Genomic DNA, 14,725 nt, shown 5'->3' with positions numbered 1-14,725 from the left:
ACTGCTGAAGCAAAGAGATAATTTCTCTTTATTCAAATTTTGGGTGTTGCAAAAGGCTGGTTCCAGGCAGCATTTCTCCCTCTCCCCTGTTTTCTCTTGGAGTGACCTGGATGTTAGAAGAGATTCTGTTGACCTTTGCCTGGCTGGTGAGGCTTAGTAGGAAAATAATTAAAATATTAAAAATAATAATAATAATAATAACAACAACAGAATAACATCCCTTCTCAGTCCCCAGCTGCCAAAATGAAGCTGTCCAAGGCCTGGGAGCAGGGTTTTCCTGGTGCATTGTTGGCTTTTATTCCCTAAATGTGGATAGGCAATGGGAACAGGGCAAAGTCTGCCCAGGACTTGGTGGGTTTTTGCCTTCAGACTTAATGTCTGATTAGTTGAGCAGCTTAAGGGCTGCAATTCTAGGAAAAAAAACAATGGGACTGACATAAATGTTGGAAGAATTGGATTACATGGGTCCTGCTGCACTCAGTGACGTAGGAGAGGGGTAACTTGGGCTGGAGCCTGTGAAAACTAGGGAAGCTTTTTGGCTTATGTTCTGGTTATTAATTTCCTGGGAGGAAAACAGAATATTCTTTGTATAAATCCTTATTATAGGCCAAATTAAGGATGTCAGGGCTCCAGAAATCCCACTGGCTTTGTGGGAGCTGACTCACACTTGGGCATGGGCTTCATTTGTTTACTGAGGGGGGTTTTTGATCGACTTCACAGCATTTGTTTGAAAGATTCCACTTTAAGAGGTAGAGGAACAGGATTTTTTTTTAATTGAAGTTACATCATTTAGTCTCCAGTTCTTAAATTTGCTCCAGTTAACAAGGCTTTGGTTGGGCATATTGGTGAATTTGGGGAGATTTCCAGTGGGATGGGTGTTCCTGAGGGAACACTGAACAGTGCATTGACTGTCAGGAATTGATAGTTATGTGTTGCTTAAATTCCTGTTTTATGCTTGGGAAGAACAGCTGTCCTCAGCTTCAAAATGTTTTTCCTATAAAATACTTTAAAAACCATCTGAATAAGGTGAAATTCATGCTTTGAGTTTTGGAAGCTTCATCTTTTATTGTAAAATAGGTTTTGTGTTAATTCTGCGAGTTCGAGGCTGTTCTGTGCTGAATTTTAATTCACCTACTTTGGGCTCTCAAGCACCCAATTAAATCCATGTAGGGATTATGCTCTCCCAGGACTTGATGCCATGTTAGATTTGGGATTATATCTGAGGGATAAACAACAAAATCAGAGCAGTTCTTTAAATAGACTTTTTGGTGTTTCAGAACTTGATCCTCCAGCTGAGGAAGCGAAGGAGGAAAATACAGGACGATTTCGCCTTAAAATAGTTTAATCTGACAAATTCCAATACATTGCAACTTATTCTGGAGGTGTTTTTTAAGGCTGCAGTTTTCTATGTTCATTCCTTTCTTGTTATATAAAAGAATGTTTTTATTGTGGCTTTACATGGGGGACTTCTATGACCCCGAATCTTTTGTTTCCCTGCCCATTTTTAAGGTGTTTTTTAAACCAATTCATTCTCTGTATTTGAAAGCCACCCAATTACTGGTGTGTTCCCATCCTTCAGCAGGGTATGAATGGGGTAGGAATAAAATTTGGGCTGAAATACAGTTTTTATTGACATGTTTTCCTTTGTCCTTCCAACAGTTGTAGCTTAGGTTCCATTGATTTCAGATGGGTGTATCAGCCCCCAGCTGGGACACCTTCCCACTTCATAGAATCCCAGAGTGCTTGGGGCTGGAAGGGACCTTGGAGATCACCTCATTCCAGCCTCGATCAGACCATCCTGGCAGTTGTTACTGCTCAGTCTTTGGGACAGATTTAAGCTGTGACTTAAAGGATGTGGGGTGAGCTCTGTACCCAAAGACTACTTTTAAGCTACCAAGTCAACTTCTGGTTTGGAGAGCACTTTGAGGAGGAGCTGTTTTAGAGCCTCTGCTTGTATTTGAACTGGTCCACTCTTCCAATTTGCATGCAGCCATTTAATATGCAAATGCCCTCTCAGATGATTCCCCCCTTGCTAATGCAGTTCATTCTGCATTTGAAGCATCAGCTCCCGGAACCTGACACTCTTTTTAGTGCTCCCTTTATCTCTTGCTGGCGTTTTTCTGTCCAAAACATTCATGACAAGCTCTTTCTTTTTTTTTTCCCCTCCTAAAAATTCCATCAAAGAACTGTTTTGATGGCTTAACTTGAAGCATTTGATCTTGAATTCATCAGCCTTCTGATTTTTTGAGCCCTGCAATTAACATTGTCAGACTTGATCTTTGAGGTGACCTGGTGGTCAAAGCCAGCTGGAGGGAAATAGAGCTGTAGCTGGGCTTAGTTAATTCAAATCAGTTTGTAAGCCCTGTTTTAATTCTTCTAAAGAAATGGAGATTATTGGCCCTGGAGTGTGTTGGTTGTTAATGGTGTGAGTGCAGGATTTGCTGGTTCAAAGGGATTGTGTTGAGAGGTTGGGGAAGGGAAAAGATGGGGCCAGTTCCCACTTCTCAGAACTGTCAGGAGCCCTGAAGCCTCAGCAGAGATTTCACTCGAGACTAGAACAGATGAGAAGGTTTCCAGAGAAAATCATCTTGACTTGATGCTGCATCACCTTTATAAAGAGCTGAGAAGTATGTTGACTGTTTCCAGCTGTCCTCAACCCAGAGCCTTTAGGACTTCCCAGGAGCTCTGGAAGAGATGGAATCTTAGGATTGGGGCACAGCAGAGGTTTGGAAGAGCCTCTGGAAAGCGTGGTGTCCGCAAAGCAAGTCAGACTGTGGGCACAGGAAATGCAGCCCAGAACCTTCCGAGCGTTTGATGTGTTTTTAGATCTGGCTTAACTTTGGGGCTGTGATGATGTAACCAAGTTGCTCCCCAAATAAACAAACCTTCTCCTCCCTGGTGCTGGCTTTCCTTGGCCACACTCTGAGGCCCTTTTCCTTGAGTGGACGTTCCTTGAGGCTCACGTGACTCCAAGCTGAGTTGCTTCAGGGGGTGGAACCAGCAGGAAACACTCCCCTGGTTTGGTCATGGGGTTCCAGTTTGGTGTTTTCTTTCCTCTTCTCCTGGTGTCCCTCCCTCACCCTGGGCTTGGATGCCTCCGAGGGCGTGGAGCTGCCCATTCCAGCAGCACACCAGAGATACACCTCAGCCCACGGGGGTGCTCCGCGCTGACCAACAGCAGCATCTCCGGCGTCTCACCCGTTCCTCTCTTGATTCCTTGGATAAGTTGGGTTTATTGCTGGGTTGGGAGCAAGTTGGGCAGAGTTGGGAAACTGGGAGATGGGAATGATGCTCTCTGCACTAACCCCAGCGAGTTCTCAGCAGTCTGTAAGTCTGTGAAGACTCAGAGAAGGCTTTGCAGGACATTTATTATATTTCTAATTCAAATGCCATTGCCTTTCCTTGTCAGTGAATTCAGATGTCAAATAGGCTGGGACCCGTTTGTTGTATTAAAAGGTGTGTGTTCCAAAAATATGTTATGGGATGACTGATTCAATTGAACCTCCTGCAAATGCTCAACTGCAACCCACTGCAGCCAGGTCAACTCAGCTCAACTCAACTCAACTCAACTCAACTGCAAGTTGAGTAAAAAACTGCTAAAATAATTGTAACCAAAACACTGTTTCCTTTTTCCTTTTTCCCTTTTCCTGCCCAGCCTCTGAACCCAACCTGAAGCTGAGATCCAGGCTAAAGCAGAAGGTGGCAGAGAGGAGGAGCAGCCCCCTCCTGCGCAGGAAGGACGGGCCGGTGGTGACGGCGCTGAAGAAGCGCCCGCTGGACGTCACAGGTACGGCGGGTAAGGCAGCGTGGCACCCCCTGCCCAAGGATGGCCCTTCCCAAAAGGGGCTCCTGAGTCTGGCAGGGGATCTCTCGTGTGCCTTGGTGAAACCAAGCTGAGGGAACTTGGGTTGTTCAGCTGGAGGAGACTGAGGGTCTCCCCGGCCATCTCTGCTCCCTGTGGCAGGGACAGGACTCAGCTCCTGTCATTCCATGTCAGGAGAGGTTTAGGCTGGATATCAGGAAAAGGTTCTTCATCCAGCACTTTTATAGGTTTTGACTTGTATCTGACAGTTTCCTATTGAAAAATCATGTTCTTCTGGGAGTGGAGTTTGTAAGGAGGGCTCAGAGCAAAGGAGATGATAGCACAGATATTTCCCATAAAGTTAATTCTTAGCACCATCTAGGGATGTCTCTGGGTAAGTACCACCAAGTGACAGCTTTCCCAGACTTGTCTCACTCAAAGGCACATGATCACCATTCAAAGGAACTCAAAATTAGCTCCCTTTGGAGAACGTGGTGGGTTTGGGACACCCTGGGCACTTCTCTGTGTCAGAACCTCTCTGCTTGCAGAAGGAGGAGGTGATTTCAAGAGCTAAGAATCATGGAATATCCAGAGTTGGAAGGGACCCACAAGGATCATCCAGTCCAACTCCTGGGATGGTCCAGTCCTTCTGCACGGAACCATCCACAACAATCCCACCCTGTCCCTGAGAGCATTGTCCAAACACTCCTTGAGCTCTGGCAGGCTTTCAGAGCTGGAAATCAAATTTCTGTCACTCATATATTGCTGTATGGCCCGTGGATTTTACTTGAGTCACTTGAGTGACCATTTCTCCCAGTAACGCCTTCAGAAATGGCAGTGGGAGCTCCCCTTTCTCACTGATATAGAGCTGATTCAAGAAGCCACTCTGGAGTTTTCATGGGAAAAGGGGATTTTTAAATGGAAAATAACTTTTTTAAGAAGTCCCACTTCAGGGAATAAAAATGATGTTTAATCCCTGAAGAATACAGGGTATTCTGGTGGGATATCTTGCACTAGCCCAGGTTGCTCCAAGCCCCGTCCAGCCTGGCCTTGGACACTTCCAGGGATCCAGGGGCAGCCACAGCTTCTCTGGGCAACCTGTGCCAGGGCCTCCCCACCCTGACAGCCAAGAATTCCTTCCCAATATCCCATCTAACCCCACCTTCTGGCAGTGGGAAGCCATTCCCTGTGTCCTGGCACTCCAGGCCCTTGTAATAATTAGGTTTTATTTCTCCTGGGCCATCCTGGAGCAATGAGGAACCTGCTGCAGCCTGAACCACTGCTGGGAGGTTCTCCTGCCCCTGGGCAAATGCTGTGCTTGGGGAGGAGGAAAGTTCAGAAGAAAAAGGTTTAATGTTATTAAACTTCCCAAGTAAAAGGAGAAACACTGGTGGCTGTGCCATGCACCAGGTGAGAGACCTTCTGAGGGAAGTCTGAGGTGTCCTCAGGGTGAGAGGGGAAAGAGAGGGAGAGAAGCACTTCTAGAAAAATGAAGCAAACCAAATCCAAAGCCTTCCATGCCTTTTATTATCTTTCAATCATATTTAAAGTTATTAATACACTATGAGAGAAATCCCCATGGAGAGAAGACATAAATATGGTAAGTAGGTCCTTGGACAAACCATTTGGAAGTGTTTGTTGGTATTTTAAGAGCCTTGGGAATATCTGGGGGGAAGATGGGGAGGAGGAGGAGGGTTGCTTTCCTCCACAACAGAGCTTGAGGGGTTGTTATCTGACTAAATACCATCCCAGCGATTGTTTGGAATGTTCAGAGTTGCTTTTGGATGTGTTTTTCAGACTCTGCATGCAACAGTGCTCCTGGATCTGGTCCCAGCTCTCCAAACAACAGCTCCAACAACATCAGCACCGAGAACGGGATTGCGGGATCGGTCACGAGTATCCCAGCAGAGGTACAGAGCCCTTCCCCCTCTGCTTCTGCCCACTTGGGCTGCTGGCCAAGTTTGGCAGGGTTGGAGGAGTTTAGGCTGAGGAACCACACGAAAGGAAAAGCCCAGCTTGTGACTCGGAGCGGCCCTTGGGAATTACCCTCAGTCTGGGCTGACAGGCCACGTTATCTGTTTAGGAAATCTGGTTTGAAGCAGCTCACAGGCAGCTTGTGGTGACTTGTAGTGGTTTTGCAGTGAGGAGAGAGTAAAAATAAAGTGGTTTAGCAAGGTCAAATGCAAGTATTTTAGTGTTTAGGGAATTTATTCTTGTGTATGGGGTGAATTTATTGTGTGCAGTAGGTCAGTTGAAGTGTGACCAAAGCAGAGCTGGAGTAAAGGGATTTAACCAGCTGGGGCTTTGAACACTTGGTGACTGTTACCATGTGCCAGTTTATAATCCCATAAACTTTCACCATCACTCGAGGCATCTGCTGTGGATGTCCAGGGCAGGTTGGACTGGGTCGGCTGGGCTTGGATTCAGCCCGGCAGCTCCTGTTTCCAGGGATTCTGGAGCCCAGCTTTTCCTAGGGTGTGGGCCACAGTAACTGGCTCCCACCGTTCCCTTGCAAGTAGAAAACCAGTGTGGTTGTCTGATGTTACTGGTGCATTTCTTTTTATCCAGCTTCCCATTAGCTGTTTTCCCCATGAATATAGACTCTGTCTTAACATCAGGGCTCTCAGAACAGGCTTGGGCTTGTTCTCCACAAGCATTCCCTCAGAATTGAAAAGGACTTCTCATGGTGTAAATGTCAGCCCTTATTGCTTTCTAGTGTTGGACAGATTTTCACTTTATTTTTATTTCTAATGTAGTGTAACAGTATTTAAGATGGGGAATATGCCTTCTCCTGCAGCCTCTCCCCTGCCGAATTATCCAGCACACATTCCAAGTCCATAGGAGACCTTCTAGACTTAAATAATTATTGTAAAGATTAAGGTGGTGGAAGGTGGAGGCTTCTCTTGCCCCGGGAAGATGAGCACGGAGTTATTGATTTTGCTGCTCCAGGAGTTGTCAGTATTGTGTATCCTTAGCCAACTGGAAATCCCCAATTATTGCTGCTGGAAAAACTAGTGGATTTGACAGTTTTCTGTGGCATGAGCAGAGCAGGAAGCTTCCCCCAAATCCCTGCCCCTGGCAGGGGATTGGAACTGGACAGTCCCTTCCAAGCCAAACCATTCCATGAGCTCCTGCAGGGGAATGTGAGCCCGTAGCACTCTCCTTATCCATTTAATTTTTCAGCTAAATAATTGGAGCTAATCATCTGGGACCAGACCACCAATTCCTCATCAAATGGACACAGATAATAAGGAAAACTTCCCATCAACTGCTTGTAAGGCAGTAATTTTGGAAGTTAGGCTGAGGCATGAGCAGCACAGATGATTTGGAAAGCAATCCCTGTCCTGCCAAAGAGTTTCCCTTTCCCAAAGAAAAATAACTGCACTTCGTGCCAGCATTCCATGTTGTGTGATCCCAGCTGATCCACTGGCCTGTATTGCTTCATTTGGGAAAAAAATAAGTGGGGTTTAAAATCTTTAAAATCTTCCTCAGTAGAAGTTGTACGAGCTGAGAGCCCAAGTGCTGGAGATTCCTTTAAGGTCAGTTGACCAGGATCCCTCACCATTAAATATTTACACAGATTTAGAAATATTTCAGTGTTTCTGAAAAGATAATGTTGCCAACTTGGTGTTTCATTCTCGGCTTTGTGTTTTACATTCCATGAGAAATGGATCTTGTTGCTTCTTAGTTTATGATGTCCCCATTTGAACCAGTTCAAATGTGTTGGAAGGTGGTGTCCAGGTTCATTATTCAGGTTTCAGTGCTTGCCTTCAGTGGGGAATGACTAGAGCTCTGCCTCCTTTCAAATAGACACTCTCTATTTTTAAATGCTGATTTAAAGGTTTTTCCCTCGCTGAGATTCGTTGCCTTTGCAGTTGGTACAAGACTGTAAAAAGGACTTGACTACAGCTGAAAATTGTCCCTGCAGAAATTGTTGTGTGCAATTGCAGCCTGTTTGTGCAGCCCAGAGATGGGATCTGGGTGTTTGAAGTGCTGATAATGCTGCCAAATACCATGTGCTGAGAGCATCAAGCTGCTGTGTTCTTCTCCCTGCTGTTTTCATCCCAAACCCCCGGGGGATAGTTTGAGGCACAACTCCAGAGTATTGATTGCTCAAAGAGAAAATGGATGTAGTTTTGTTTCATTTGCCATCTCAGGAAAACATTTCATTCCTCTGCTTACAATAACTGTCTTATTTTCCATGTGGAACACTAACAGTGTGTGATTTAAATTAAAGCCAAATTGCTGGTAGTGCTCAGAATCACTTGGAAGAAGTGTGTGGGTACAAACAGTCACGTGGAAGGTCAAGTTTAGATCGGAGATAAAAAAGATGTTTTTTATAATGAGGGTGTTAAAAAACTGGCACAGGTTGCCCAGAGAAGCTGTGGCTGCCCCATCCCTGGAAGTGTCCCAGGCCAGGTTGGACAGGGCTTGGAGCAACCTGGGCTAGTGGAAGGTGTCCCTGCCCATGACACCCTTCCAGCCCAAACCATCCTGGGATTCCATGAGAGGGGTGTAACTGAGGTGCATTTTAGACTGAAACTCAGAGTCCTGTAAGTCAGGGAGACTTTCAGAGTGAGTCATGGACTTGATCTTAGAGGTCTTTTCCAACCTAAATGATTCTGTGATTAAAAAACTGCTGTAGCAAACTGTTGGGGGGGGAGGAAATAAAGCACATATTGAAAGAGCTGATACTGAAAACCAAACATTTGCTATAGAATAATCTTTGAGAGCCTCCTGAATTTATCACAGTTTGAGTGGACCCACCAACAGCTTTATCAGGACACCTCCAAACCTGAGTTTGTGCTGCCTGTGCAAGGACACACAACTGTGGGTTGGGTTGGAAGGGACCTTAGAGATCATCTATTCCACCCCTGCTGTGGGCAGGGACACCTTCCACTGTCCCAGGTTACTCCAAGTCCCGTCCAACTTGGCCTTGGACACTTCCAGGGATGGGGCAGCCACAGCTTAGGTAAAGATTGTCCCATGGTAGAACATCAGGTTAATCAAAAATTGCCTTTTTCACAACAGCAACCTGTGTTTTAACAGTAGAAATTCTATAGCAAGTCTTGTTGAAGTCTAAATTCTATTTAAGTTGGAAAATCACCTGCAGAGAATTCAGGGTGATCTCAGAACAGTTGTTTCCTAACAGGAAAATCGGGCAGTTTATTGTCATTTTCATAATGGGTTTTCTAGTGTGTATTTGGAAATTAAAGGTCTTTTTACTAAAGTGTTCTTGCTTTAAGTGCCCAGAAGATAACTCAGGAAATCTTGTGTTTCAGCCTGAAAATCAGGAAATAGCTGCATAAGTGCAACCTTAAGGCTTTTGGGTGAGGTTTTGAAGCCTGATTTACGCACACCAGTTAATAACAGAAATTGTCTGTTATTTGCTAAAGAGAACAACAGCAATTTTCTTTTTAAGATAATCTGTTTTAGCTTCAAAAAGAGCTTGAGAAGGGCAAGTACCAAGGGAACAGCTGAAGCTGTGAGTTTGGGATGGATATTGGGGAAAGGTTCTTCCCCCAGAGGGTGGTTGGCACTGACCAGGCTCCCCAGGGCAGTGTCCAGAGCTCAGGGAGCGTTTGGACAACACCCTCAGGGACAGGGTGGGATTGTTGGGGTGTCTGTGCAGGGCCCGTAGGTGGATTGGTGATCCTGGAGGGTCCTTCCCAGGGTCTCTAACCAGGCCCATGTTGCTGTTTTGTTCCCAGCCCAGCCTGGCCCACAGGCTCGTGAACCGCGAGGGCTCCGTGACGCAGCTCCCGCTCTACACCTCTCCTTCCCTGCCCAACATCACGCTCGGCCTGCCTGCCACCGGCCCTTCCAGCGTAAGTGGGGTTGGGATGAGCCTCTGGAATGGCCCTGGCATGGATTCCTCCCTTAACTCCCTCCCTGCCGCCCGCGGGGCCTTTTCCTTGCAGGCGGGATCAGCCCAGCAGGACGCGGAGAGACTCGCTATCCCAACCCTGCAGCAGCGGATCTCCCTCTTCCCTGGAACTCACCTCACTCCCTACTTGAGCACTACAACGTTGGAAAGGGATGGGGGAACTGCACATAACCCTCTCCTGCAACACATGGTCTTACTGGAACAACCAACTGCACAAACTCCCCTAGTCACAGGTGAGAGCGCTCGGACACGGCTGGAAAACAGAGGGAACCTCCAGGAACCTGGAGGGTTTTTGGAAAGGCAGCCTCCGGATACTGCATCATCTCTGCAGGTGGAGCACAGAACCTTTGGGATGTGTTTGCTCATTCATTTGGATAGTGGGGACTTTTCCCAAATCCGAGGTTTCCCACTTCATCCTGAGGGAGGGGGGAGCTGCCTTGTCATTTTGGTGAGGTGAAAATAAATGGTATTATTCCACAAAAAGTAAAAGCTGAGAACTCTCTAGCTAAGAGTTCTAACCACTGCAGATTAAAGCGGGGGCAAGTTGAGCCTTAGGATCCCTGTTTTCCATGGATGGTTCCTGTTCCGTGTGGGAAGGGCACAAATTCCAGGTTAAAATGCTTCCTTCTCATCATTAATATAAATACCAAATCCATGGCACAACCAGCTGCCTTCCAGCAGATTGTATTTGTTTGGGTATGTCCCATTTTCGGGATTTAATTGCTGTGAGTCACTCCCAGGGTCAGATTTTCAGGATGAGGTGCCTGTGGGAAGGTGTGTTCTTATACATAGGCTCGATTCCAAGCAGTAATTCCTAGTAGAATGCACTCCTGGTTTACACAGTGGGACAGTGGGACAAAGGATGCTCTGCCAACATTACTGCCATGTTAATTTGGATTCCTTCCCTTCCATTTCCAATGGAAGTTGTTGGGAAGCGTGGATCGTGGAAGCTCGCTTTGCATCCAGATCCCAGGACTATAAGTGGGGTTGTGATAAGCTTGGGATCATGTACATTTGGGAAGCTGCAGTATTCGCTTCCCCCCATTGGCAGTGTTTGCTTCCAAGCATGTTCCTTCTAGCCCGCGGTGTTTTCCGAGCGAGCACAACGTGTTCCAAACCCACACTGGGGAGAAAGAGTCCCCCCACAGCAGAGCAGCCAGCAGGAACACACGTTCCAGAGGCAGCAGCTGGAAGACAGAGAGCTCCCACGTGCTCCCCAAAGCCCTGAGGGGACTGGCTGCCAAGCTGCACTTAGGACTTGCAAATTCCTTGGAAGCAAAGGGGGGATTGTTAGGATTCTGCTGATGGCCTTCAGCTCTGGAGGAAGACTCCTGTCAGCTGCAAAATCCAAGGCCAGGTTGGACAGGGCTTGGAGAAACCTGGTCTAGTGGAAGGTGTCCCTGCTCATGGTGGAACAAGATGAGCTTTAAGGTCTCTCCCATCCCAAACCACTCCAGGATTCTATGAACAAGGAGTCTCCTTGGAAAGCATTCCCGGGGACCTTGGTCATTCCCTTGGAGGAAGGTGGTATTCCAGAATATCCTGTGCAAACTCTGCTGTCTAACTGGAACTTTTGGGAGGAGGAGCTGTGCTCTGAGGGAAACGGAGCACACCTTTCCCAGTGATCCGTATATCCATACCCAGATTTGTGTGTGTACACACTGACATTTGTAGACGTGCATTTATAAAATCAAATACATAGGAATCTTTTCAGAAGAGCAAAGAGTGGGAGAAACTCCTTAAATCTTCCCCCAGGAAAAGAGGCTTTTACATGAGTCAGATCCTTCCACGTAGGGCGCTTCTGTGAATCGGTGGGAGAAGGTCACATCCTGGGGCAGGAATGCCAGGGTGGTTCTAATCCAGGGCACTGAGCTGGCTGCAGACTCCTGGGCAGCTTCTCTTCTAACCCAGAGCCTGAAGGAAGCAGAGGGATTGTTTCCCAAAAGTGGGAGCAGCCTTACCCCTGTTGGGGAGGCAGCAGTTCCCAAGTTCCCAGTGATGCTGTTCTATCCCAAGGTGTAACAAGCAGGAGTAAAGGTGTATCCTGAGCTCCTCCACCCTTAGGCTGGGCTCCCTGCTGGGTGGATCTTGTGTCCCAGCTGTCTAAGAAGAATAGGAAGGTGTGTTTTCAGAGAGCTCAGCCCAAGAACAGCTAAGAAGACAAGATAATTCCTGAAGACGTGCCCTTCCCAGAGCTTGGATGGATATTTCACAGAGGGGTCATCAATGACACCCAAATTGCCAAGGATAGATGAGTAACTCCAGTTATCCCAAAATAACCTTTGGTTTTCCTGTAGTTACTGGCATGTATGCACAGGGCAGTGGTGGAAACAATCCTAGCTATTTGTCATCTTGACCTTTCTTCATATGGAAATAACGAAGCCTGACAGCTCCTATATTCCCAAAATGCTCCTTTTCCCAGCACAGACCTGGTCAGGGGGTTATCACATGGAAGTTTTCATCCCTGCTCATTTCCCTGTGTGGACTAGAGCCTAGCCAAGGGCAGCCATGCCTTCCTTGATCATCATCCGTCACCCTTCAGCATATCCAGGGATAACTGCTAGATGCTGTGGGATGCCAACTTGGCTTGGACCTGGGATTACTGCCTAAGCCAGGCTGCAGGATTTAAACTTCAAACTCTGGAATGGTCTGTAAGATATTGCTGATTTTAGGAAATGAGGTGTTTCCATGGGGTCTCTGGGTAACCAAGCAAAGAACCCCAGTCAAGCAAAGCCTTTCTCTTCTCCCCACAGCGTTAATGAATTCATTAATTACCTGCTCCCTTTCGAGGCCGCTCCGGCCGTAAGTGGTGGCGGAGGTTTAACGTGATACATCGTTACTCAACAGCTGTTTTCTCCCTTCCTTTTCTTCTTCCTTTTGTTTCTCCTCTGCTGTTTTTTCCTCCATATTATCTTCAGACTGGTATCTTTCAGGACTGCCCCTCCACGCACAGCCCCTGGTTGGAGGCGAGCGGGTCTCCCCTTCCATCCACAAGCTGCGGCAGCACCGCCCGCTGGGGCGCACCCAGTCCGCGCCCCTGCCCCAGAACGCCCAGGCCCTGCAGCAGTTGGTGATCCAGCAGCAGCACCAGCAGTTCTTGGAGAAACACAAACAGCAATTCCAGCAGCAGCAGCTGCACATCAACAAGGTAGGAAGGATGCTTTCAATGGCCTTTTCCCCCTGGTTTTTTCCCCGCGCTGTTTCGGGGTCTGGCGCGGTTCTGCCTCCTGCTTTCGTCCCGGGAGCTCTGGGAGGCACCACAACACCAGGAAATATTTGTGAGTGAAGTTATTCAGATTTACTGAAAGGCTGAGAGACTTAGGGGTGCTCACCCGGAGAAGACAAGGGTCCAGGGAGACCTGAGAGCCCCTTGCAGGGCCTAAAGGGGCTTCAGGAGAGCTGGAAAGGGACTGGGGACAAGGGATGGAGGGACAGGACAAGGGGGAATGGCTTCCCAGTGCCAGAGGGCAGGGTTAGATGGGATATTGGGGAGGAATTCCTCCCTGTGAGGGTGGGGAGGCCCTGGCTCACATTGCTCAGAGAAGCTGTGGCTGCCCCTGGATCTGTGGAAGTGTCCAAGGCCAGGCTGGATGGGGCTTGGAGCAACCTGGGCTGGTGGAAGGTGTCCCTGCCCATGGCAGGGGGTGGGATGAGGTGCTCTTTAAGGTCCCTTCCAACCCAAACCATTCCATGACTTTTCTGGAATTGCCTTTGGAAGGAGCAGAGCTGTTCCCATCTCCGGTCCATATTCTCCTTAACTCCAGCCCTAGGTAAAGCATTACAGTGTCCCATCCATTTCTTCTCCTGGAAGTGAGGACAGCATGGCTGTGCGTCCTGCAGAGGTTGTTTGGAAGATGAATTAGATGTGATTCAGCAATTCCTTCGAGGAAAGCAAGCACTTTGTTTATCACCTGGCTTTCTGTAAATCACCTGGAGACCCTCAGGTGAACATTGCAGATCTCCTTCATCCCTGCACAGAGTTTTGGCTTTGTAGCCAAAATCACCTCTCTGGGTATCCCAGTATTACGAGGAAGCAGAAAAAAAGCTGCTTTGAGATGATTGCATTGAGTAAATGTTTAAAAAAGCAGAGTTTTAGGCTGTAGGAAGGTAAAACTCACCTGTTACACCTGAGGGGTCTGATCACAAGCGGTGGGGATGGAGCTGTGCTGTTTTACCCAGCAGAGGGACTCTCCCAGGATTTTAGAGGCACAGGGTGTTCCTTCCGATGTAAAAGGGCTGTTGGGGACTTGAGAAATGGATCATCATCAGTGGGATATTTCATTCTGACTCCCATCCCTGGAAGTGTCCAAGGCCAGGTTGGAGCAACCTGGTTTTGCGGAAGGTGCCCCTGCCCATGGCAGGGAGTTGGAACTTGGAGTTCCTTCCCAACCCAAACCATTCTGTGATTTTTTTCTGGTTTAAGGCTTTCTAAACAGTCCTCTCAAGGAGTCCCAGTGGTGGCTTTCCTTAGGAAACCAGCAATTCCAGTAGCAGGTTTGAGGCTTGGGAGGACAAGCCCATGGGCTCGCTGTGCTTTCATTTATGGAGAGGCTTTCTCCAAGTATTTTCACCGTTCCAGCCCTGTGAGAAAACACAGCTACCAAGAGCTGGATTCCAACATGAAAGAAGCCCCCAAAGCCCCCCCAGCCCGTTGTTTATGGACTGGAGCCGGGGCAGGGTGATTACACAAGGCACTGACGTCAATCCTGTCCTTCTGGAGCGCTGCCAGCACGGACTGGGGGTGCCAGGCCTGACCCCGGCTCAGCCCCTCACACCGGGAGCTGCTGCTGCCCCAGAAACCCCCTCACCCCCCTCCTGACGCTGTGCCAGGCCCGGGGTCATCGGGTGTGGGGCGCTGGCTTGGGATTCTTTGTCCAGGAATAAGTGTCAGCTCCACGGTTTGAGGGTTTTCAAGGCTCTTCCTGAGCCTTGGCCGTGACGTAACCTCTGAGCTCATCCAGGCTTTCTCTTGGACCTCCCAGGAGCTCAGAATTCCGGCTTTGCTGGAGCTGGGATCTGTGGCATCCATAGCAAAA

At 48.0% G+C, this 14,725-nt stretch overlaps 1 protein-coding gene across 9 annotated transcripts in view; it reads left to right on the top strand.

The window, feature by feature from the left end:
* Window positions 1-14,725, top strand: part of HDAC4 (histone deacetylase 4) — a 190,295-nt gene that overhangs the window by 128,068 nt on the left and 47,502 nt on the right. For 4 of the 9 annotated variants that reach the window (XM_064660246.1, XM_064660245.1, XM_064660252.1 and 1 more), the window contains exons 7-11: window positions 3,656-3,796; window positions 5,600-5,712; window positions 9,514-9,630; window positions 9,724-9,922; window positions 12,608-12,837. In XM_064660246.1, the coding sequence (XP_064516316.1) occupies window positions 3,656-3,796; window positions 5,600-5,712; window positions 9,514-9,630; window positions 9,724-9,922; window positions 12,608-12,837 (800 nt within the window). The remainder of the gene's footprint in view (window positions 1-3,655; window positions 3,797-5,599; window positions 5,713-9,513; window positions 9,631-9,723; window positions 9,923-12,607; window positions 12,838-14,725) is intronic. The other 5 variants (XM_064660250.1, XM_064660251.1, XM_064660249.1 and 2 more) reach the window with 3 other exon arrangements.

The sequence above is a fragment of the Pseudopipra pipra genome, chromosome 7 (assembly GCF_036250125.1).
Source record: "Pseudopipra pipra isolate bDixPip1 chromosome 7, bDixPip1.hap1, whole genome shotgun sequence".
NCBI classification, from domain to species: Eukaryota; Metazoa; Chordata; class Aves; order Passeriformes; family Pipridae; genus Pseudopipra; species Pseudopipra pipra.
This window is presented reverse-complemented; position numbering and strand designations above follow the sequence as displayed.